Source organism: Callorhinus ursinus, unplaced genomic scaffold, assembly GCF_003265705.2.
Source record: "Callorhinus ursinus isolate GAN/ISIS: 27379988/994484 unplaced genomic scaffold, GSC_fseal_2.0 scaffold10, whole genome shotgun sequence".
NCBI classification, from domain to species: Eukaryota; Metazoa; Chordata; class Mammalia; order Carnivora; family Otariidae; genus Callorhinus; species Callorhinus ursinus.
This window is the reverse complement of record NW_027397072.1, coordinates 85,276,706-85,302,066: the sequence shown is the minus strand read 5'-3', so window position 1 is coordinate 85,302,066 and position 25,361 is coordinate 85,276,706. Positions and strand designations below refer to the sequence as shown.

At 44.0% G+C, this 25,361-nt stretch overlaps 1 protein-coding gene across 1 annotated transcript; it reads right to left on the bottom strand.

The window, feature by feature from the left end:
- Nucleotides 1–12,419: 12,419 nt before the first annotated feature.
- Nucleotides 12,420–22,439, bottom strand: ECRG4 (ECRG4 augurin precursor). The gene is made up of 4 exons (XM_025868774.2): nucleotides 22,202–22,439; nucleotides 18,389–18,436; nucleotides 16,238–16,395; nucleotides 12,420–12,792 (listed from the first exon to the last, which is right to left on the bottom strand). The coding sequence occupies exons 1-4, from the start codon at nucleotides 22,278–22,280 to the stop codon at nucleotides 12,634–12,636; spliced, it is 444 nt and encodes a 147-aa protein (XP_025724559.1). The 5' UTR covers nucleotides 22,281–22,439; the 3' UTR covers nucleotides 12,420–12,633.
- Between the last annotated feature and the right edge of the window lie 2,922 nt (nucleotides 22,440–25,361).

The following is a 25,361-nucleotide window of genomic DNA, read 5'->3' as shown; positions in this document are numbered from 1 at the left end:
AGAAAAAAGTGGACAACCAGGTATCTCAGGACCTGAGGAGGGATACAGTAGTGTCAGAATGGGTGGACTTGTGTCCCACCTAAAATTCACGTGTTGAATTCCTAATCCCCTGGACCTCAAAATGTACGGTATATTTGGAGATAAGGTCTTTAGGGTGGACCCCAATCTAGTCTGACTGGTGTCCTTATAAGGAGGAAATCTAGACAACGTATGTGTGCACGCGCACAGGAAAGACTGTGTGAGGACACAGCAAGCAGGTGGCCATCTGAAAGCCGAGGAGAGAGACCTCAGGAGAAACCAAATTTGCTGACACCTTGATCTTGGACTTTCAGCTTCTGGGACTGTGACAAAATAAGTGTCTGTTGTGTAAGCCCCCCAGTCTCCAGTACTTTGTTATGGCAGCCCAAGGAAACTAATACAAGTGGTGATTTTCCTGGATTTTCTTTTTGCCTCATATATCCCAGATTTGAGAAGCCAGCGACCTAGAGATGCCGATGGGCACAGTCAAAGCACCTGAAACCTGTTCACTATAGCAAATGTACCAGGAAAGGGGCAGCCTAGTAAGGCAGAACTAACTTTTAAACAATGATGGGTCTACTCCAGTCAAATACCATGTGAGAAAATCACAGCCCATCCCCCATTCCTGCCAGCGAAGGCCAAGTGGGACCAGAAGCGTTCCCCTTGCGTGGCTGTAACAAGATGCCTCAACCTCCTCCCCACCCCTGTCTCTGGTAGTATCAGGGAAGGCCTAGCAGGAGCTAGGAACTAGACAGCCAGATCTGGGACCTGCATCTCCAGCGGGTGGCAATGACCCCATCTCCATGATGTCAGACCATGTGGGGGTCCTGGACTTCCACCCCCTACTAACAGTATTGACAAGCCCCTTTCACTTCCCCCTGGGGTGGTGTCCGAGGAGCCCTAGTGGAGAGTCAGGACTTTCAGCACTTTGATCAGTAGTTACAAAGCAACCCCAGTGGGGACCGCTTGTGCAGCAGTAATGGGATGCCCCTTCTCCTTCCAGCCTGATTGTCATCAGTGAGGAGCTTGGACTTCTACCCCCACCAGGCAATCAAGAGCAGTGCTCCCTTTCACTCACAGGAGTGATGTCAGAGAAGGCCTGCCAAGGCCCAGAGTTTTATCTTAGAATGTTCAACCAGGCTTCATGTCACACCAAGATGAAAATCACCTCACACCAAGAACTAGGAAGATCTCGAATTAAGAGATGACAACACATGTTAGGATTATCTGACAACTACTTTATTTTCAATTTTTTGTATTGGATTGTAGCTGAAACACAGTGTTCCATATTTTGAGGTGTATAACATAGTGATTTGGCAATTCTATACACTATGCTCACAAGTGTAGCTACCGTCGGTCACCATTCAATAGAAGCTACTTCAATACCATTGACTATATTATTGATGCTGTATCTTTCTCATCCCCACCTGACAAATATTTTAAAGCAGGTATCATAAAAAAATACTTAAGTGGGCAATTATGCTTGAAACATGAAAGAAGATCTCAGCAAAGAGGAGTTATAAAGAATTCAGTGGAAGTTTTAGAAGTGAAAAAAAATAACCAAAATAAAAAGCTCTGTGGGTGAATTCAACAGCAGAATGGAGAGGACAAAGGGAAGACTCCATGAACTTGAAGAAGGAACAATAGAAATTACCTGGTCTGAACAAGTAGACTGAAAAAAAGATGTGTGGAACTATAATGAAAAAATCGTTCATGTCATTAGAGTCCCAGGAGAGGAGAGGGAGGTGGAACTGAAAAAAAATATTCCAAGAAAAAGAATGGACAATTTCCTAAAGTTGCCAAAGCAACATAAACCAACAGATTCAAAATGCAAAGTGAACCCCAAATAAGATAAAGCCAAAGAAATCCATGCCAAGATCCATAATGGTAAAACTGAAAACTAAAGCCAAAGGAAAGCCGTCTCCAAGGCAAAGGAAATGACGCATTGCTTCTAGGGGCAAAACAATTAGAATGGCCATGAATTTCTCATCAGAAACCACAGAGTCCATGAATAAGTGGCACATTTTCCAAGTGCTGGAAGAAAAGAACTGTCAATCCAGAATTCTATATCCAGTGAGAATATCCTTCAGAAATGGAGGGGAAAGCCTTCCTCCCATGAAGGAAAACTCTGAGAAGTTTTCACAGCAGACCCATCCTAAAAGCATGACTAAAGTTATTTAAACAAAAAGGAAACGATAAAAGATGGAACCTTGGGATATCAGGAAGAAAGAATATGGAAAGAGCAAAAATATGGGTAAATGTAATAGGTTTTCTTTCTCTTAAGTTTTCTAAAATGTTTGATGGTTGAAACAGAAACTGTAACACTCTTGTGGTTTTCAATTAATTTAAAGGAAATAAGGCAACTGTATATAAATGCTGGAGGGTAAAAAGTTTCCATATTACACTCAAACTGATAAAAGTTGACATCAGTAGATTTTGAGAAATCACATGTATATATAATGTGATATGTAGAGCGACCACGGAAAGACCTATACAGAGAGACATACCCCAGTGAGCCAATAGAATTGTAAAAAAAAAAAAACAGTGTGACCCATAGGAAGGTGGGGAAAGGAATCAAAAACACAAGCCAGAAAACAAAGAGTAAAAAGGCAGATTCAAGCCTTAACATGATAATTACATTAAATGTAAGTGGCCAATGACACCAATTTGGAGACATCAAGGGAATATAAGGGAATAGTAGGTACAACTTTGTATATAAATTTGACAACTTAGATGAAATAGACCAATCCTGGAAAAACACAAACTAACACAACTTACCCAATATGAAATGCATAATTTGAATAGTCATATAAGATAGAATCCGTAATGGCCTCCTGAAAAACCTCCAGGCCCAGAAGGATTCACTGGAGAATTCTACCAAATATTTAAAGAAGAATTCCCATCAATTCTACACAATCTCTTCCAAAAACTAGAAGAGGAAAGGAACACTTCCCAATTTATTGTATGAAGCAGTATTACTCTGACATCAGAACCGGGCAAAGACAGTACAAAAAAAGAACCACAGACCGAGATCCCTCATGAATATGGGTGCAAATTTTTTATATTTTTAGGTGCAGAAACTTTAAATAAAATGTTAGCAAATTGAATTCAACAACAACATATAAAAATACCTATGCATCAGGGCACCTGGGTGGCTCAGTCGTTAAGCATCTGCCTTCGACTCAGGTCAAGATCTCAGGGTCCTGGGATTGAGCCCCTGCATTGGCTCCCTGCTCTGCAGGAAGCCTGCTTCTCCCTCTCCCACTCCACCTTCTTGTGTTCCCTCTCTCGCTGTGTCTCTCTCTGTCAAATAAATAAATAAAATCTTAAAAAAAATATATGCATCATGACCAAGTGGAACTTACTCAGGGATACAAGGCTGGTACAGTATTTGAAAACCCTGATCAATATATTCCACCATAAAGGGCAAAAAACCAAACCAAAACAAAAAGCCATGATCACATGATGCCAAAAATCCAATCATGTTAAGTGTTCCAGCTATATCATGGTCTATGCTTGATGCCGTGTGCTGTCTTTCTGACAAAACTTGAATTTGAAAGATTACTTTTAAATCAAGGAATATTTAGTAGGCATTGAAAAGGATTAAATAAAATGAGCTGAAAATGGAATTTCATTAATCAAGTATTAATGAAATAAAACTTGTTGAAGATACACAAAAAAAGTATAGGTGAAGGTGATAACACCTGATTTTCCTACTTTAAAGGTGATAGTGAGGTTGCAGTGATATAATATACGTATGTGAGGAGGAAATGATAATTGTGTTTATACTTCCCACAACAGAACGTGTCTGAGTCAGCTGGCCAGCTGGAAAGGTGGATGGACCATTAATCAAAATCATCATTCCTACTTTCACAGATCAAGTGGCCCGAGGTGAAATTCATCTGTTGTCAGCGCACTAAGGACCCTCCGTCAGCATTCCTATCAGCATTTGGGCTTCTTTGATACTGGATGCTTATTTACCATGTTCTATTTCACATTTCCTGGTTTGTTTTCACAAAATGTTTCTCAGCAAAAAGGGAAAAGGAAGTGGAAATCCAAAAAGAATAGGATGACAGAGCTCAATTAAAAACAACAACAAAAATCTAGCCATGAATTACATCCAGTACACACATACATCCTTTGTAACAGACTCTACTCCACACATTTTGTTCAGAACTGGGACATCTACCTTTTAAATTGCTTCTCAGCCTCTGTTTAATGCTGATGGTCACAGCAGTGGCACCTCTTGGTGTTTTTCTCTGCCCTCTCCCCAGGTTGTTTTATGTTAGGTAGGCTAGGTATTTATTTACAAGAAAAGAAATGAACTTTCAGGGAAAAGACACAGCTCTTATAAATCCAGATTTCCTGGATATGTTTACCTTTTTTCCCAATTGCTACAATATGATGTAGAAGCAGGGTAGATCACAAACTACTAGAAAATTAGTAACAAGACTCCTTGAACATTTATTTAGTGGTCTGTAGCCTGAATGGCATGTATTTCTTTTGGCTCTAATAATTTCTACCATTATCTAGTCTTGCCTCTGCTCCTTATGTATATACATTATTAGTTTTATGAGAGAAATAAGTTTAGTCCATTTCAGAAGAATCAGATACTAGATCTCTTCACAAGGGCTCAGCAGGGATGGAGAAGTGAGTCGCTGTTGTACAAGAATCACCACCAGGTATCCCATGATCTCAAGCTTTAAGAAACTTTAATCTTCAAAAGCAGAATTTTCAATAAACAGCCTTCACAAAATGTCCACGCACCCTGCTGGAAACACTTAACTTTGTGAAGCAACCCATTTTATGTTTGGATGTTTGAGCTAAAATTGGGTTCTGGTTGTGCCCTTGGGGCCTTCCAAGAACAAGACAAAGACTTTTTTCTCTTGACAGCACTTCAGATGTTTGAAAATGAGCAGTCTGGTCACTCCAGGCCTCCCATCCCCAGCATAGATTCCTAGTCATCCTCCCCCCCCCCGCCAGATGCTGTCTATTGAGTCTTGAAAAAGATGGGCAGAGGAAGCGGGGGAGAACAATGTCTAGGCACGTGCCGTCCTTCCATTTCCATTCTTTTCATCTTTACAGTGGCATTTTTTTGCCCTTTGTTGAAGCTTTTTGGTTTATAAAGTCCTGCAGCATAATTCTGATCCAGAAAAATGACAGTATTTCTTGATTTAAAAAGGAACACTTGGAAAATTAGGTGGGATAATGTGGAAAGCACTTGGCCAAGGGCCTCTGACCCTTGGGGCAGAGCTTGGGCAAACTTTCCACCCAGCCTGGCTTTAAGTTCTCACCCTTGGTCACGCGAGCTTCTGCTTGGAGGCTGTCAGTGCAGTGGTTAGGTGAGGAAAAAGGTCACTATTTCCAGTCTGAGTACAGGTTCAGGAAACTATAGGCCCATGAGGCACACTTTGGAGAGAGGAGGTGGACACTGCCATGGGGGATATAAGGGTGGGGACATGAATAAGCTAAGGTAGGTGGTACTTGTCCTGGGGAGGAAGGAGAGAGATCATCTGGTACGGGAAGGACCACCCATTCTGGGTTATAGTTTCTGTTCTGTTCCTAACTCACTTTGTAACTTAGGAGGTGTCTGTCATGCAATCCTTCTGGCCATTTTCCTCAGAAATGAGATTGGATCAACTTTTCCCTCCCCAGATGCAGTCAGGTTCCATCCAACCCGTACTGAAGAGCACTTATTCTGATGGGCTCTGTGCGAGGTTCCGGGGATTCAGTGGTGAACAAGAGATAGTCATGCTCTCTGTCCTGGAGTTTACAGTCGAGGAGAGAAAAAGAGGTTTGTCAGATAACGGTCCAGGTGATAATTTTCTCGAGGGAAGTGCTGCATCACAGCACTATAGCAGAGCCTGTGTGAGGAAGCTGGCCTGAAAGACCTGGGGAGGGGGAATGACAACACTGAATGCTGAAGGAAGTCTGGGAGTTAACCAGGCAAAAGAGGGAGAGAGAACCTTCCAGGAAGAGTAGATGACACGCTAAAGGGATTGAATGGCTGGAGGGACTGAATCACAGAGCAAGAGGGAGTGAGGACAGGAGGACAATAAAGGAAGAGGCAGGGCCACACCTCCTAGGACTCGTCAGATATTTTCACCTTTCACCTAAACACAATTGGGAACTTTCACTCTGGATATACTACAGGAATTGGACTGGAAATCCCTTTTAATAAAGATTTTCATGAACTTGAATGGGGAAAAATCTTATGCTATTTGTTTTTACTATCCCCTAACTCAAATTTAGCCTGTATTTAATTATAAATATAGGCAACAAACTGCAACAGTCTTAGCTCTTACCTGGTGTTTTGTCATGCCTACAAATCGGATATGCCATCACATTATACTTGTTATGAATATCTCAAAATACTTTCACTACTTGGAAATTACCATGATTGTCTGTCACCAGATCTTGCTACTTATAGCATGAGGAAGCACATTTATCACTATATCACAAATGTGTCTTTTGAAATGTTGGTAATTTTTTCAGTATAATTGGTTTCATTTGTAATCCTATATATTTTATGTATTAAAAAGCATTATGCTTCAGAGAGATTCCTAGACATACAAAAAGTGAAGAATGTCTGATTTGAAGTAAATGACCAAATAGGAATTCTGTTTCTAGTAGTATGTCAGGATAGATAACCTGAGTAAATCTCCAATGAGGGCAAATAAAATGCTGAATATAATTTTTTTAAAGATTTGATTGATTGATTGATTGATTGATTGATTTGAAAGAGAATAGCAAGAGAGGGAACATGAGCAGGGAGAGGGAGAAGCAGGCTTCCCGCCGAGCAGGGAGCCCGATGCGGGGCTCGATCCCAGGAATCATGACCTGAGCCGAAGGCAGACGCTTAATGACTGAGTCACCCAGGCGCCCCTGAATATAATTTTAAAAAAATCCTCTAGATGATCTCTTAAATGATACAAAAGTAAGGAATCCACCTAGATGGATAAATAAATAAACCCATCACACTGAAGAGAGTGGTGAGGATGCTTTCTTTCAAACAGCTGAGTAGGGGTTTTGGGTGGGTGTGGAGAGAGGACCCATGAGAATCTTAACTGCAAGGTGTCCCTACGTGGTCTATAAATCCACAAGTGGAGAATTTAATCTACGGTGGTCCCAGTTTGGTAAGACTCCTCCTCCTCCTGCCCCTGCACCCCAGGGCACTGATAAAGGGAAATTCAAGTGACATCTGGAAGAATTCAGCTTAAGTCAGGCATCAAATATTTCTCAACCAAATAAAGCTCTAAAGAAAATGAACAGGAATTAGACATTACATGGAATCAAGGAGACGATGTTATGAGTGAAAAACAATGAATGGAAGGCAGGTGGTAACAGATCCACAAAGACTTCTTCAGATACAGGAGGAAAAAAAACAATAAAAAAGTTTAATACATTTAAAGAAATAAAAGAGAAAATTAAAAATCTGAGCAGATAACAGGAGACATAACATATATTTGAAAAAGGGAAAATATAATTGAAGTTTATATACTTGAATAACATTTTGGGAAGAGCTAATAGAATGAGGAGGAAGCAACATTCAAAGAAGTAATGGGGAAAATTTTCCAAATTTGTTGAAAGACACTGACCCTCAGATTAAGAAGCCCAACAAACCCCAAGCAATATAAATACATACAGACCTAGCTGTAGGAGATAGCAGATATGTAGGTTATAAAAGACAGTTGGAGGGACAGTGTCATACACAGAGAAGTGATAAATGAATAGCAAAACTCTTAACATCAACAGTGAAAACCGTAAGACAGAATCATATCCTCAAAGTGCTGAATAAATAACCAAAAATTCTGTACCAAGTGAAACAATGCAAAGTGTCAAACTTGAGAGTTTACCACCAAATGACCCTCACTAAATGGATTCTGGGGGCACCTGGGTGGCTCAGATGGTTAAGCATCTGCCTTCGGCTCAGGTCATGATCCCAGGGCCCTGGGATTGACCCCCCGCCTGGGGCTCCCTGCTTGGTGGGGAGCCTGCTTCTCCCTCTCCCTCTACTGTTCCCCCTGCTTGTGCTCTCTCACTCTCTGTCAAATAAATAAATAAAATCTTAAAAAAAAAATAAATGGATTCTGAAGGATGTAATTCCAATTGAAGGAAAATGACTGCAGGTGTGTGGTCTGAGCTGCAAAGAGAAATAGTGAACCAAGATAACTACGTGACAATCTAAACAATCTAATGACTATATATGAAAGATAATCTGTGGGGAAAATAAAGCAGGCTAGATTTAAAATGCCAAGTTACAACCGCTTAGAAGTTGGGAGAGGAGACTAGAGAATAAGTTTTGCAAGGTCCTTGTATTGTCCAGAAGACCATGGCTATTGAGCGCCTGTCATGTCGTCAAATAGGCATTCAAAAGAGCAAACACTAATAGAATAGACCCAATGTATACCTTCAAAAGAAGTAAAGGGAAAAGAATAAACCAAGGAAAACAAAGCAGTCCAAAGTAAGGCAAGAAAAGAGGAGGACAGGAACAGGTGAAATGGAATGAGTCAAAAGTTCAAAATACGGGACACCTGGGTGGCTCAGTCAGTTAAACCTTTGTCTCTTGATTTTGGCTTGGGTCAGGATCTCAGGGTCATGAGATGGAGCCCTGAGTCAGGCTCTGACCTCAGCATGGAGTCTGCTTGAGATTCTCTCTCTCCTTCTCTCTCTGCCTCTCCCCCCGCTTGTGTAAATAAATAAATAAATAAATAAATAAATAAATAAATAAAATCTTTTTTAAAACGTTCCAAATGTGATGTTAGAAATAAAATGAAATGGCTAATCACAATAAGTGTAAGTGGACGAAATTCTCCCATAAAGTCCTTAGTAGTTACACCATGTTTTAAAAACAAATTTCAGCTGTGTCCTCTTTACAAAAGACACATATAAAGCACACAGAACAAAGGCCAAACTATGGAAAATATATACCAGGCAGTTAGTAGCCAAAGGGGGGCAAATATAGTTCTATTAATATCAAAGGAGAATTCAGGCAAAACATATTATTAGAAATAAGAAATTTGCTGCACAATGATCAATGATTCCCTTCACCAGGAAGATGCATTGATTCTAAATTTGTGTATACCTTGTAAATTTGTGTATAGCCTCATATGAAGCCAGACTGACAGAATTAAAGGAAAAGCTTGTCAAATCCATCATCATCATAGATTTTAATACATTTGGCAGTAATTAGCAAATTAGTAAATCAAACAGACAAAAAAAAACCCAGTAAGAAAATAGAAAAATCAAGATTAAACTAACTAATGGACTTGACTGCATCCGATGTCTGGAAAAGACAAAGTCCTTTCAAGCACACATGGAACATTTGCTGGGCCTGACACACTGGCACATAGAACTGACCTCAGTATAGTTCAGAGGACCAGGGTCTGACTATAGTTGTTTTTTTTAAAATTATTTATTTAAAAGAATGTTTTTTTTACCACAGTGTAATAAAACAAAGCCAATGCAATAATTAGAAAAATCCATTCACTTGGAAACTTAATAACACTTGTAATCAACTTAAGGGTCAGAGGAGAAAATATAATTGAAATTAGATGATTTCATCATCTTAACTTTTCACATCAAACTCATGGGATACAGTTCTTGGAAGGAAACAATATTAAATGCCTTCAAAAAAAATTAAGTCTCAAAATAGAGCTAAGATCTAATATACATCAAAGATCCACAGATGTAGAAGGAAGGAAATTAAGAGAAAAGAAATTCATGAAATAGAAAAACATACAAAAGAACAGATCAACAAAGCAAAATTTTCATGTTTGAAAAGATGATTCATTTTTTTTAAAAGAGGCACAAGTGGAATGGAATGAGAAAATAAAACCACAGATGTTACAGAGAAAAGCAGTAAGAGGATATTAAGAACAATTCTCAATACTTTAAAACTTTGATATAATGGATGACTACCTAGAAAGATCCAAGGAGAAACACAAAGTCAAAATAATCCTGTACCCGTAAAAGAAATGCAATCAATAGGAAACAATTTTACCACAAAGAAAACACCGCATTCAGATGGCATTATCTGACTGCTACCAAACATTCAGGAAACAGATCCTTCCATTCCTACACAGAATAGAAAAGAAAACAGCTCATTTTAAGAGGCCAGAATAACTTTGATATCTAAACCGACAAAAACAATCAGAAAAAACACTAAAGCCAACCTTCTCATGAACATGTATATGAGAATTGAGAACACACATCCAACCAGATCCAACAATAAATAAAAAGAAATCACGATCAAGATAGGTTTCACTCCAGGGATTCAATTCATTAATATTAGAATTTTATTAACAGAACTCACATTAATTAACAGATTAACAAGGAAAAATTGTATCATCTCAACAGATTAGGAAAATAGAATTTGACATCCAGACATGACATTTAAAAATTATCTTAGCATATTTCTTAAGCCAGCACGATGAATAGAAAAATCCATTTCCTTAATTTGATAAATTTCCTCAATTTGATAAAAGACATCTACAAAAAAAAAAAAAAAAGACATCTACAAAAATCATCCAGCAAACATGGAGAAACATGGCAAGATTGGGAATGAAGCTATGATGTCCTCTCTGTCACCCCTCCCTCCCTCCTTTTTAATTGTGTTGGGGTTTGAGCCAGCCTCATAGTAGACAAGAAAAAGAAACACATTTAAAGGGTGAGAATGTAAAATTGGACAGCCACTGTGAAAAACATGTATGGCAGTTCATCAAAAAATTAAACAATTACCATATGATCCAATAATTCCACTTCTGGGCATATACCCAAAAGAATTGGAAGCCGGGGCATGAAGAGCTATGTGCACAGCCATGTCCATAGCATTATGCACAACAGACCAAAGCGGGGAGCGACCCAAGTGTCCATTGACAGATGAATGGATAAATAAAATGGGGTATAAACGTACACTGGAATATTATTCATCCTTAAACAGGAGAGAGATTCCGACACAGGCTACAACATGGATGAATCTTGAGGACATTATGCTAAGTGGAACAAGCCAGACATAGAAAAACACTGTATTATTTCACTTAAATGAGGTACTGGGGAATAGTCCTATTCATAGAGACTGAAAGGAGAAGGGGGGCTACCAGGAGCTGGGGGAGGGGGGTCATGTTTCATGGGGACAGAGTTTCAGTTAGGGAAGATGACAAAGTTCTGGAGATGGGTGGTGGTGATGGTTGCACAATAATGTGAAAGTATTCAATGCCACTGAAATATACACCTAAAAACGGTAAATTTTATGCTATGAATATTTTACTAAAAATTTTAAAAATCGTAAGGATGTCAAAGGAAGAAACAAAATTACCTTCCTATGCAGATGTGATGAGTGTCCATAAACCCCAGTCTCCCAGAGTCAGTACTTGCAACTAAGCCGGCTTTCTTTTTTTTTTAATTACTCATGATTTGTGAATGGAGATGTGTTTCAGGGACTATATACAAAATTATCATTTTTTTGGAGAAAGAACAAAAAGCTTCCATTAGACTGTCACAGGGGTCTGTGATCCACAAAAGTGTAAGAGCCATTTTGAGTGCTCCCCGCCCACCCCCTCAGCTCTGTGGGCATCACACAGGCTGTGACCAGACTCCCTCCAGCAGTAATGCCTCAGGAGCCCACCTCCCCTCCCCTCCCCCCCACCCTTCGCTCCCTCCCTCTCCCCACCCCCACACCACTTTTCTCTTTCATCCCCTCAGGTTGTTTAAATACTATGTGAAGTATATATATATATATATTTTTTTTTAATATTTTATTTATTTGACAGAGAGACAGCGAGAGAGGGAACACAAGCAGGGGCAGTGGGAGAGGGAGAAGCAGGCTTCCCGCGGAGCAGGAAGCCCGATGCGGGGCTCAATCCCTGGACCCTGGGATCATGACCTGAGCCAAAGGCAGACACTTAACAACTGAGCCACCCAGGCGCCCCCGTAAGTATATTCTTAAATATTTCTTGAATTCATTGGCGAAGATTTACTTTTTTTAAGAGAAGTGAGGCCTTGAATTCACACAAACTTTAGCTCTTTTCCTATTACCCTTCATTCCCTGCATGATCATATTAAACTGGCCCAGTTCTCGCTCAGGGCCTGGGGCCCAGAAGGTCTCAAACACCTGTGCAGTGATTAGAATACTCCAAACCGTGTCTGTAACCTTAAATAATTTTTGACCAGATTCTCTTGCTGGTTTCCTCTCTTGCATTTCGAGTGGGCAGAATTTTAACAAAGCGCAGACCCCTGCTCAGTCCCATGGTCTGCCCCGGGGGGCAGCTAGGATTCCCGGCAGGGTACCAGTGACAGAGAGCCGCCTCTCAGAGGAGGCTTCAACTTTGAGAAAACCCAGGGAATGAAAACCGTGGCCAGCTTACTTTCCATCCAAATGAAATCTTGAGACTTTTGTTTTTAACAAAATGCTTTTATTTCTATTTTTTAATGGAAGGCACTGTTAGATTCTTGCATGAAATATCAAAAGGCATTGATATTTGCTTTAACTCTTCCTTCCTGGTCGCAGAAAGGGGGTAGAAAAGATCTGCTGAAGTCAAGCCCAGCAGAAGCCACATGGTGCGAGGCAGGGAAGGGGTCACTTCCGGGGCTGGTGCACGGAGCACAGAGCGATGGTCAGTAGTCATCGTAGTTGACGCTGGCTCCGTGCCTGAAGCTGTGGGGACTCTGGGGACCAACCGCTGCATCCTCGTCATAGTGACGCTGGTAGTAATCATAGTAGTCGTGCCCATTCCGACCTCGGTTTAGCCAATAAGTGATGTCATCCTCAAATTTCTGGAGAAAAATAGGGAACAGATTTAAGGACACACACTCCCCCTCGACCACATCTTATCCCTGGCTTTTCTCTGTGATGGCTTTTCTTCAGTGACTAACAACTCTTCCCAAGAATCGCCCGTCATGATGGTATTCTGTGCTCAGAAGTCAACACAGCCAGCTAAAGAGTACTGATAAAAGCCATTGTCCCCAAAGGAGTACACATCCAGGCCCTTGAAAACTTCTGCCCTATGAGTTCTCAATATACCCGACACTCAAATATTTTTCTCTTTTTTGGAAAATAAAATGGGCATCTCCCAAAGATAGCGATAGCTTGGCCTGACCCCCAGGCACTGCACACATCTTACAGACATTGCCTTCTCTCCTTGTCCTGTCCTGTGCCTGGCGCTAGTGCACAGAGTAGATGCTTGACAAATGAAATCAACCACCACCCTGGCATGGCAGAGCCACACGTACTCGCAGTGGTGACCCTTTTATACCCGTGGTGTTGGCTAGAACTTGCATGGCTGCACTTGCTCATTCCACAAACGCTGATTCCATGGGCCCAGCCTGTCAGCCCTGCGCTGGGCACTGAAGGGCCACCCCAGGCAAGTCGGACAGATTCCCTGCCTTCACAAAGCCTACAGTTGCTGAGAGGCACATGAAAAGAGACAGCTGCAGTTAGCAGGAATAAAAGGGAGGGGAAGAACTGAAGGAGTGAGAACAGAAGGACTTTCAAGCTTACAGCTGGGGTAACTGGCCTTTGCTCTCGATGCGTCTCTTAAAGGAAAGACTACTTCTTTGTCGGTAGTGAAAGTGCAAGATGAATGTAGATGGGCGCTCACACGTGTCGATGCTGACAACTTGGGGAGAGGTTTGGTGTGAGGCCAAAGAGGTGGGGACAAGAGAGGGATGACCTAGGGGGGTTGCAGGGTATCTAAAAGTTTGGGTCCAATTTTTCTCAAAGTGTGGCCAGTGCACCCCCGCATCCAAATCTCTAAGGATGCTAAAAGTGCAAGTTCGCAGGCACCCCTCCACGCTGCCTGGATGGAATTTTCCGGTGGTTGGGTCGCAGGAATCTATTTAATAAGACTGCCAGTGAACATGGGTATTTGAGCACTCCCTGAGGCTGGAAGGTCCAGCCTCGCCCATGATGGTGTTCTCTGTGGCCACCCACTTCGGGTGAGCAGTGGGTCAGCCTGTACCACGCTGGTGAGCACCACTCTGCCCCTCCTCTGTTTGCGGAGCCCCAGGGGCTCTGGCATCTGCTCAGCCCACCCTCTGCCTCTGCCATGAAAGCGAGAATGTTTGCTTTCCCCACAACACCGCAGCTTTTCCCATCGTGAAATCATCTTTCTCCTTGGTTTTTTGCATTTTATAATCGTGTTTGAAGTTTTGGCAAACCTCAGACCTTGAAACATCAAGGTTTTCAAGAAATTAAAAAAATGTTTTGTGAGTACAGAAATAACACAGATTCATACTTTACAAATCCATACGTGGGAGTGGGACAGAGAAAAAGGGGGATCATAACTCCACTGCCAAAGACAACCACAACTGCCATTTTGATGTATTTCCTTCTAGTCTCTTCTGTGAATATTTATTTTTTTTTAATTTATTTATTTGACAGAGCACAAGCAGGGGCAGTGGGAGAGGGAGAAGCAGGCTCCTCACTGAGCAGGGAGCCCAATGCAGGGCTCGATCCCAGGACCCTGGGATCATGACCTGAGCCGAAGGCAGACCCTTAACTGACTGAGCCACCCAGGCGTCTCTTTTCTGTGAATATTTAGTTATAATCTTACGGATCCTCACCTTTATTCTGGTTTTGTCACCAGTCATTATTTTAGCCATTTCTCCACATTAGACTCTTAATACCCATTTTCATGGACTGCATCAAAGAAATGCAAATTACTACAAGGACATGCCATTTTCATGTTCAAGCAAGTACTTTTTTTTTTTTTTAATTTTCAGTGAGAATTCAAGGTGATGCTGAAGATGCCAGAAAACTGGTGCTCTCCCACGGGACTTCTGGGATTGTGCAATCTGACACTGCCCAAAGACCCGCAAGTGATTCTACCTTTTGCCTCCACCACTCCCCTGGGAAGAATGCAATACCAAGTACGGAACAAACTACACACAAAGATGAGAATCACAGTACCTGTCGTTTGGGTTGTTGCAACTGTAAGTAAGTTAATTCACACAAGTGCTTAGAATCCTACCTGGCGGAGTCTGGATATATGTGATTAGCTTTTTGCACAGGAAAAAAAAATTTTACTTGAGTAGCAAAAAGATAATTAGAGAATAACCAATATAGCCAATGGTTGGGAATGGGAAGGAAATTATAATCCAACCACAGGACTGCATTTTATGCAGCCATTAAAAATGAGGCTTCTAAAGAGTTTAATTTTGTTTTTCATCTATTGCAATGTCTTATACATCCTCTACACACAGTATAAATCTTGGGCCATTTGGAGAAGTACTTCTCCAGCTGTGCCCGCTTGGAGATACTGCCCTTCATCTGTCCCCGTCCCCCTTCTGGCTGGGGTGGCAGGCTGAGCGTTGTCCAGGCGGTGCCAAGCCTCCAATACAGCACTCCTGCTAGCGCCGCCCTGCTGGTCACTCTGTACACTTGTGTCTATGCACGGGAATCTGAGACCTTAACTCTGCCCCCAGCTACAGTCTGTGATTGTAACCATTCTTTTTGCTTTACTTAGTGAATACATCCACTCACCTCCCTGCCTGGACACATGAATGGAATGGAACCATCTTTTCCTGAAAATGCATTGCCAGATTTTCCTGAAAACATCTGCAAAAGCCCATCTCTCTTTAGAAAGTCACTTTTCGTCTCTTCCCATTATCCTCACGGGTCTTTGCTTTGATCTTGTTGTTTCTGACATTTTGGGGAGGTAAAGCCACAAATGTGTTTTGGACAGGTTGTGAGTTATTTTTCTTTAAAGACTTTATTTATTTGAGAGAGAGAGAGAATAAGTAGGCAGAGCAGCAGGCAGAGGGAGAGGGAGAAGCAGGTTCCCTGCTGAGCAGGGACCCCGACGTGGGGCTCGATACCAGGACCCTGGGATCATGACCTAAGCTGAAGGCAGACACTTAACTGACTGAGCCACACAGGTGCCCCGGTTGTGAGTTATTTTAAAGACACCCAGGCAAAACTGTGCAGATAAGTTACATGGGATTCTGGGATGAATTTAAGCCCCGGTCATTTTCTCTGGGATCCCACTTCCCAGTCATGTTGGGAGAGATTCCCATTTGCATGTGGTCTGATGTAAAATTCCAGCTGATGTCCCTGTATCCCGATGGAAATGTTATCCAACGCCTGGGTAGCACTTGGCCTATCATGGGGGCTCATCCTTTTTGGAGTGAATTCCGAAGGCTAATTTTCCCTGAGCCAAGCCTCTGCCCCCACCACACCACTGTGGGGGGAGCCAGGTGTCCGGCGGGAGGAACTACCCACCGCTTCGTCGAAACCCATGTAGAGGAACTGCTGGTACCACTGCTGGACCTCGGGCCGAGTCCGGTCCCACAACTGCCGTTTCTGGCGCCTCAGGCTGTTCAAGAATTCTTTGGCCTTGCTCTCGTCCACTGCTACTTTAGTCTTAGCCGGAGCAGGTGCTAAAAGGATCGATTCCCCAACCCCCAAAGCACAAAGCATGAGTTCTTTTCTTCTCGGGGCAAATCACTAGTATATATCCCGCACCCCAAGCTCACCCTGCCTAAGATGGCTTTGATTTTCACTCTTACATCACATGTGATAAAATACAGCCGCCTGTCATCAGTCTCCATGTCCCTTGATAGTAAGCTGTCCATTTGGGTGCAGCCATATCAAGGGGTGCAGGCTAGCCCCCAACTTCTAGGGCACAGGGGAGAAACAAAATGTAGCCCATCCTCAGCAGCGACTCACCAGGCCTAGACCCCAGGCCTCAGGCAGGGGCTGGTGGCATACCCCTTAAGCATTTAGGAAGCAACTGGATGTCTAAGGCCACACAAGTGTATGTTCCTTGCATGTGCAAGTCAGAGAGTGCTGTGCTTGCTTAGGAGACCACGAGGAAAAAAGTGCTGGAACAATGAGCCCAGGCCCAGCTCAGCAGTATAGCAAGCTCTCACCCTGGAGTGCCGAAGCAGACCGGGCCACCTTGGGCCACCCTCTGCAGGCCTCACACGTCATCGACGATTCAACCGAGTCTTGACAGGTACTGGCCCTTGCTTTAACACTTGGCTTCTTTAACAACGTCTTCCCATTGTGGTCTCAACTGTTTAAAAGCCACCACTTCTGCGGGCTGTGCTCAGGGGAAGCAGCTGTGTCCCTGCATCTGCCCCTGCTCTCGGCCCCCTCATCTATAAAACTGGACTGGCAGTCCCTTGTTATGAAGGCTGCAAAGGATGATGGGAGTGAAGTGCTCAGTGTGTTCCTTGGGTCACATGGATAAATAGCCATGGGTGTGTTTCCTCACTTCCTGTTCATCTGTGTCTCTCTCAGGGCCTGTTACTACTCTTTTGTACATAGTAGGTGCTCAATATGTGTATCTTGGCTTGACTTGAATAAAAGCTGAGAATGTACACCAGGACTCGTGATTATCTTGGTGGTTGCTCTCTTCCACCTCTGACAGGCTGTCCCTTTGAGAACTTCCATCACTCCGGGTGTCCTGGAGGAACAGGCTGCCTGGCACAGAGATCGGGGATTGGCCAGGGCCTGGTGAGTGGCTGGAGATGCTGAGAAAGATGCTGGGAGCTCCCTCAGGTGCCCCCTGCCCCTGCAAGGGGCCCCAAGTGCCCAGCATCTGGGGTCTCTGGAGGGCTGACTGGGAAGCATGTGAATAGCACTAGGGAGCTCCACATGGTCAGGGAGCAGACTGAGATGGGCAGAATCCCCTTTCAACTGGATGGGGGGCAGGGAGGGAAGAATAAGGGATCAAGGGTCTACATCAGAAATGTGGCCACACTCCTCATTTCCAAGAGATAAACAACTTCTTCATCTTACAGGCAAAGATGACAGTTCCAAGGGAAGATGGCCTTCACAAGACAACATGATTGGTCCAACAGATCTACCTGATTATGGTGGGCCCAGGACGTGTGTGCCTCCCAGCTTGTTGTGTTTCTATAACATTTTGCTGCTGGCTACCACATTCATCATAGGAGTATTTTCTCACAACAGGTGTTAGTCACAAAACAGTTTTTTCTGTTCCACCCTGCCCCCAAGGGCTAACTGGATATAGCGTACCACAACAGTACTCTTCAGAGTCTACCTCCCTAACAGACATTTTATGTACTCTAAAGGGTATGCTTTAAATTTAGATATGTGCTCCAAAGAGTATCATGGTTCTAAAATACACAGCATTAAATTAACACAGTAACACTGTTTCTTTTATTTTTGGGGTCCACACTGAGAGCTTTCAGAAAAACAATCTTCAAACATTTACCGGCAATAATATTTACCTAATAAAATACCACACACATACCCACAGAGTAAGCCTTTCAGATCTGCCAACCTTTCAAGGAGTAAACACTTCCGATGTTCCAAACACAAGACCCCAGGGAGCACACTCAACATCGCTTTTCCCTGTGATCCATTAAGAATGCCGCCCTTCTCCATGCAGGGTATCCTTACCTTCCCGCTTTTGAAGCAGCACCTTGAGTTTATTCCCACTTATGCCACCTAATGGAATGGACATAGAAATCATGTCAGAGTTGCACCGCCCCCTTTAATTTCTCAAGTGCAAGAATCAGAGTTGGAAAAAAATCCCCACGTGCCCCCATCTCGATCTGGTAACCTGGCGGTTTCACAATTTTGCTGTTTGCCACGTTCCCTGTCATGCAGGAAAAACAATTCAGGCTGCTCATGGCTCAAACTGGTGACAATGACCGTGGCTGACCAGGGGCATTAGGATTTGAGCAATACCTAGGAGAAATGACATTGTTCTTTCAGCCCCTTGTGTCTTATTATGAGGCCCGGCCACCTGGCATGTGTACCTTCCTGCAAACTTTCCCTTTTCATGGTATAGAGTAAGTGGAATAGTGTCCCCCCAAATTCATATCCACCCAGAACCTCTGAATGTGAACTTGTTTGACAAGAGGGTATTTGCAGACGTAATCAAGAATCTCAGTTAACTGTGAAGGAGGTGATATCACACCGGATGTAAGTTGGGCTCTGAATCTGATGGCTGGGATCTTTGGAGAAGAGGGAGAGGGTACAGAGAAGGTGGCCATGTGAAGACAGGTGGGCAGGCGCCGAGAAGTTACGCTGCCACAAGCCAAAGAATGCACCTTAGCTCCTTAAAAATCCAGCCCAGCTCTGTAACTCATCTGGCTCCTCTTGCAACTAGGCCATATTGGTACCAGTTGCTGTGATTTTTATTCAGTTCTGAAAATATTTCTAAGCAGCCTAAACATTTGAACAGAAAACAACATGCCTGGCCTGGTAGGACACCCTCCTCTTCCTGGTGAACTGGTGTGAGGACCTGTAGACACCTCTGATAACCTTAAGTGCTACATGTAGGTACAAGGCTTGTTCCGTGAAGGGATATCCATAGCTCCTGGGAGAAAAGCCCGGCCTCCAGAGCATGTTCAGGTATAAGGAGCTGGTCTGGCCCCAAGATGGAGGGGCTGGTGTCCACCTTTTTAGTCAGGTCCTTAACCTTCCCATCCATGGACAGACCCCAAGGCCTGTGCTCGCATCAGCAAAGGTATGGTTTTCTGGGAATAGGAGCCATAGTTTTTGCCAGACTTTCCAAAAGGGTCTGGGACCCAGATAAGATTAAGAACTGCCCCCTGCTTAAAGAATATACTATGTACTTGGGGGAAAAAAACCACACTTGTGGCCAAAGGTCACAAATTGGCTGCCCACAGCTGAGCTTTACCTGCAGACATGTTTGAAGAGCAATACCCACTGTTTACAAAATTTGAATTTGAATGCCTCTGGGCCCAAGTCACTCAGCATGCCCCATGATCCATAAAGAGCCATTTCACCTATTAGCTCTCTGTAGGCATCTGAATTTGAGCGCTACCCAACTGCCTTTAGAGTAGGTACATCAGCCAGGAAGCACGGTTGAGAAGAATCTCTAGAACCAGGGATATTTTTTTTTTTTTTGTACATCATACATTTATTACAAACAACCCTCTCAACTCCAAAATTGGGCACAGGGATTAAAAATAAAATATATCGCACTTCTCAGGAAAGCATTACTAGTAACTTTCACTAAAAATGTATAAGATTTGTTAAAAATTTACCAAGCCTTCAAATGATTTGATTACGGATATTTATAATACATACATTTTAAACTATGTTAACTAATACAGTGGAATACAATTTGGAAAAAAAAAAAATGAGTCAGCAAATGGTTTCCAGAAACACCCCTGGGCCATAGATTAGGGCATAAACTTGGCAGCCACTCCAAAGATGGGGTGAGTCACCCCAAGAAGTTCTCCATCAAGAGTAAATAAGCAGAGATGAGCACCCCATGGGGCTCCTGTTGAGAGGATTATTTAATTAGACTGGAGTGGGACTACACGTAAAAGCTGTACTTCCCATCGAATCTTAAGAGTCAATAAAGAAATCTATGAACACATTTGCCAAAGCAGACAGACACTTGCCTTGGCACAAATATTAGCATTCATTAATATCTTAACACTGGTCCATTTCTAACAACAGCGTGGCACACACAGAATTAAGTATCGTCCCTCCATCTGTTTGCCTCTGTAAAAGCACTTAACAATAAATGAATGAAATATGGCCTGATGTTGAAATAGACATTGGATTCAAGCATTTGCAATCTTGTTGCAATTTCTAGCAGCAAATATGTCACTACTGTTCTAAGAAAGCCTCGCCAGATCTCAGCTGTACAACGGAAAGGCACAGAAAAATCCTAAATTATGAATTATTGATGTTGCCACTGTGCCAATTACTACACACTGAAGTATAAATAAATATTAATACATGTGATCAGACACCACACTAAATTTGTTTGAAGAAAAAAATGAACAAATGAATAGCTGTGAATTTTTTTCCTATAGTATGGATTTGTTTTTTACCCCAATATCATCAGTCACTATTTCTAGGCTGATAATAGGCACTCCTGAGTTTATTAAACCTGACATTAGATCTCCCAGCAGATGTAGAATTTCAAGATGCCCCCCTTTGAAGTGGCTAACTATTAATAAACTGCTCAAGAAAGAGGAATGATCTCTTTCTCCATTAAATGTTTTTGGGTGTCGTAAGGAGCCACCTGTGGGACTTGATGTATAAAGAATTTCATTTTATGTCATAAGAACTTTCACATTCCAGCTCCATGATGATAATATTTTAACTGACACTTTCACCTCATTCTTGGTACGAATGAAATAAAATACAAAACTGAAAAGGAATGGCTTATAGTAGGTGCTCACTCCTTTTATTCAGATGTGCTTCTGAAAATGGGAAGAACAAAGTAGGAGAGGTAGATCAATCACGTAATTTATATTAGCCTCTCCTGTGGTTGTAACTTAGAAGGAGAGCAATTCTCCCCACTGGAACAGGTCCCCCGCTCTTCTGGCGACCAGGGGCTTTGGCCTCAGGGCTCCTAAGGCAGGCTTCCTCCCTCCCTTTCCCAAAGAGTTTGCTTTTCCATACCTGTTTTGAATAAGCAAAGCAATCAAGGGTGTCTTCAATGGTCATTAGCCATCTACTTTGTAGGGGGAAGAGTACAAGTCTCCTGGTCTTGGGCAAGCGATTCAAGCCTCCCCGCCCTTAGCGGGAGAGCTGGGAGCCTCAAATGTGCTCATGCAGGCATGAGGCCACTGGTGAAACATAAAGGATCCTACAAGTGGAAGGTAGTAGGGTCAGGACAAAACCGGCAGGTGGGGTCTGTGGACTCCCAGGGTTCAGATGCCTGCACCCCTTCCAAACTACTTCATTTTGGAGATGTGTATGAATATGTTCATTTTATAGGGAACAAACCTGGAATTTTCAACCGATTGCCTGAGGGCTCCAGGAAGCACAGAAGGTTAAGCATTTCTCCTTTAAGAGCATTTCCCCCATCTGGGATGTGAGGCCTGGGCACAGTCTGGCAGACCCGGAACCTGACTCCGTTAGGGAATTGCCTGGAAGGGCATCTCCATAATGATGCTTTTGGGCTCCCCTCAGTCCTGGAGGGCCTCCACCGCTGATAGCTCCCATTACCTCCTTGCCCCCTGTATTAGGTGCGAAACACTTCTTGCCCCTCCTTCGGACCTTGGCCCTCATTCTTTCCCAAGGTGACCATGCAGCGCTGAGACCCTGCTCTTTACCCTAGTACTCTGCGGACCCAAGCACGCCACTCCCACTTGTGCAAGTGCAAAACCCAAGACCCCTAGCACCCCTTGGTACTTGCCCGGGCTCGGGTTGGGTCCCCCCGCCCTCACTCCATCACCGATCTCCGTTCCCGCGCCCTGCCGTCGCCCCACTTACCTGGGCCCAGGCACAGCAGCAGGAGCAGTACCAGCGCGGTCAGGACCAGCACGGTGGGCCGCGCGGAGGAGGCGGCCATGGCTGCAGCGGGAGGGCAGGAGGCAGACGCGCGCACCGCGAGCCGCCGCGCGAGAGGACTGGGCGCGGGGGGACAGGGGCGCAGGCAGGCCGGCGCTCCCTACATCCCAGCCGGGGCGGGACCTGCCGGCCGGGCGCCGAGCCAACGGGCTGCGAGCCAAGCGACCGCTCCGAGCGCCACCGAGCCCCCCGCCCCCCCCGACCCCGGCCGGCGCCCCACGGGGACGCCGCCCCCTCCGCTCCAAGGCCACGGACGCGCGCGACACCAGGGCCACTGTGGGCCGCCGGGGCCAGGGGAAGAGATGGGGAGATGGACTACCCGGGCCCAGTTCAGGTTTCTCTCCCGCCTTCCCCTCGGGCCGGCCTGGCTCGCGGACTGCTCGCTGTCTCCCCTTTCCCCTCCGCTCTAACGCCGCCCTTCCTCCCCATCCCGCTCGCTCCCAGGCGCGGGGCCCTGCTCCTGCCTTGGCTTCTCAAGTGGCCTTTGGAATTTCCTTCATTCCGGGCGCTGCGCTTAAAGATGCTTTTGGCGGTGCTGTGTTTTGTGAGATTTTGAAAGACTCCATAGTCTGGATTCAGAACTGCACCCCGCCCCCCAAACTACTCTGATAGAAAAGCCTTTCAGAAACCAGGGACCTGGTGAAGTCCGTAGGTGTTCGCAGGACAAATGGGCCCCTCTGTGCGCCCCGTAATCTATGCACACTTAGAAGACACTAAAGGGAGGCCCAGTGAGACCGCAGAAGTGCCACCGCCGTACCAGGCCTGCCCTGACACAGAGCACACACTAACTGGGCAGTGTGGCGTGGTGGAGGAAAACTAAGCTGAAGTTGTCCCAACCGACCTCGAGCTGGTCACCTGCATTTACAAAATGCCCATGAATCCACATTACCTTTAGGGGCCCTTCCTACCTAAGATCTGCTCTGAACTCAGCTAGATTGCTTTTCTTCAGCTGGTTTCTCACCTTTTATACCTTCCCGTGGTCAGTGTTTACCACCCTGCCATAGGATTAGCTCTCCCTGTGATGCAGTTGGCTTTCCCCAGCAAGCAGTGAGAAAGGAGCACCTTAATTCTGAGCTCCGGGAGGCAGATGGTGGCCGAGGGAAGAGAAAGTGTGAAGTGTGTCACAGAATCACAAGGACCTGTGCCAGAGAGAGCCTGAAAGGGAGGGTCACACACCTAACGATTGTAGGACAGAGGAATCAGGGAGAAGGAGAAAAAGCACAGTAACAAAGGTGATGGATTTACTTTAGCCCAAGGACGAGACATTTATTAACAGGAAGAAAACCAAAGCAAATACAAAGCCAGTGTTCTGTTTGGATTGGTTAGGACATACATTAGAGATGTTAATTGTAATCTCTCATTTATCTTGTGGACATCATCCCCTCCACGCTCCAAATCCCCAACGGGATTTGCTTTTACTATAACATTTAACTTCTCCTCTCATAACTAGGGTCTGAGCAGAACTGAATTCATGTAGCCATAGTAAGGACAGTCAGTGGCCACGTCCCTGGACAATTTCCTTTTTCTGTCTTTTGGATACAGACCTACATTTCCTCCCCTCACCCATCCCTTCCCATTTTCAGCTGAAAATGTAGAGCAGTGATTTTATTTTCTCTTAATTCAAAGATTCCAAAGGGAAAAAATGGTCTGCTTTAATCAGCTTATACCATTGTAGCATTTGAAGACAAAGTGAATATTGAATCCTAATATTTTATGAGCCTGTATTTTAAAAAAAAAAGAACTTTGATTTAAAAACAAACACTGATGTAGAATTGGTAAGACAGATCAAAAAATCCTACAGAAATTTATTTTAAAATAATGGCCATAGGTGGGAAGAACATTTCCTGAGATCAGGCTCCGATTCCTTTCCCCAGGGAGCTCATTCATGTGCCACCTCCGGGCTGCTCCAGCCAACATCTTGGGGCACCCAGGAATAGCAGCATCCTTCACAGGGAGGGCGGTGGTGAGAAGACATTGCCAGAAGAGTATGTGGAAGCTCAGTTTACACCTTCTAACCAAGCAGATACACATGATCATGTTTATTTGCAAAACAAGAATGGTTTCCAGAAGATTTTATGGTTCCCGGATAAATGGGACATTACACATTCCAAATTATGACCAATTTCTCCATCTCTGCTAATCAAAGAGACAGCCTCTTCGGGTAAAATTTGTACTGAAATATAACATAATCCAGAAAAGTGTGGAGATCAGATTATGATGTCATGATCAGGAAACAACTTTATCAACCTGCCAGGGGCCCCTCCCCATCACCCCCCACCCCATAGGTAATGTGCCATGATAGTTTAGTTCGAAGCAATCATCTTTAAGAAACATTTTAGGGGGCGCCTGGGTGGCCCAGTTGGTTAGGTGCCCAACTCTTGATTTCCGGTCAGGTCATGGTCTCCGGGTAACGGGATCCAGCCCCTCATTGGGCTACACGCTCAGTGAGCAGTCTGCTTGAGGATTCTCTCTCACACTCTCCTCTACCACTCCTCCCCCGTCGTGCTCTCTCTAAAAAAAAAACAAACAAACAAAATTTCATTGATTTTATTTTCATTTCCTTAAAAAGAAAAAAAAAACCCTCAAAATAAATACTTATTGTTACCGACAGGAAGATATTAATAAAAAGAGCTATCAAAAGCATCAGATTCATGAATGTGTCAACTGAATCCAGTTCAATTCTGTTCAATCCTGTCTCAGTGTGTATTTCTCAAAATGCTCACTGGGCATCCTTCACCTTGAGCATATTCCGGAGGGAAGTGTCTTCGACTCCAATATTCTTGTCTGCCTTCCACACTGGTAGGAACATCTTATCAACACTGATAAAACAGCACACAGCTTTCGTAGCTACCCATCCCACTGAGTCCTTTGTTCACGTTCCCTCATGCCTGGTCCAGGGTTACTTGGGTCCTGCTTGGTGGGATTTCTGTGTCTCTCCCACACAAACTTTGGGTAGTTCAGCTGTGAAGGGGGACTGGCTGGGAAGGATTGGGCCCCAGTGGGCATTATTGCAGCTTCTTCAATTAGAGGTTCCCACGGGTGATGGAAGTCTCCACGTTCCCCATGAGGTAAAGTGCCCCTT

Coding starts and splice junctions, on each gene's coding strand:
- ECRG4 (XM_025868774.2), bottom strand. CDS start 22,280: ATGGCCGCCTCCTCCGCGCGGCCCACCGTGCTGGTCCTGACCGCGCTG. Junction 18,437..22,201: donor GCTGCTGTGCCTGGGCCCAG/GTAAGTGGGGCG, acceptor CCATTCCATTAG/GTGGCATAAGTGGGAATAAA. Junction 16,396..18,388: donor GCTGCTTCAAAAGCGGGAAG/GTAAGGATACCC, acceptor CGATCCTTTTAG/CACCTGCTCCGGCTAAGACT.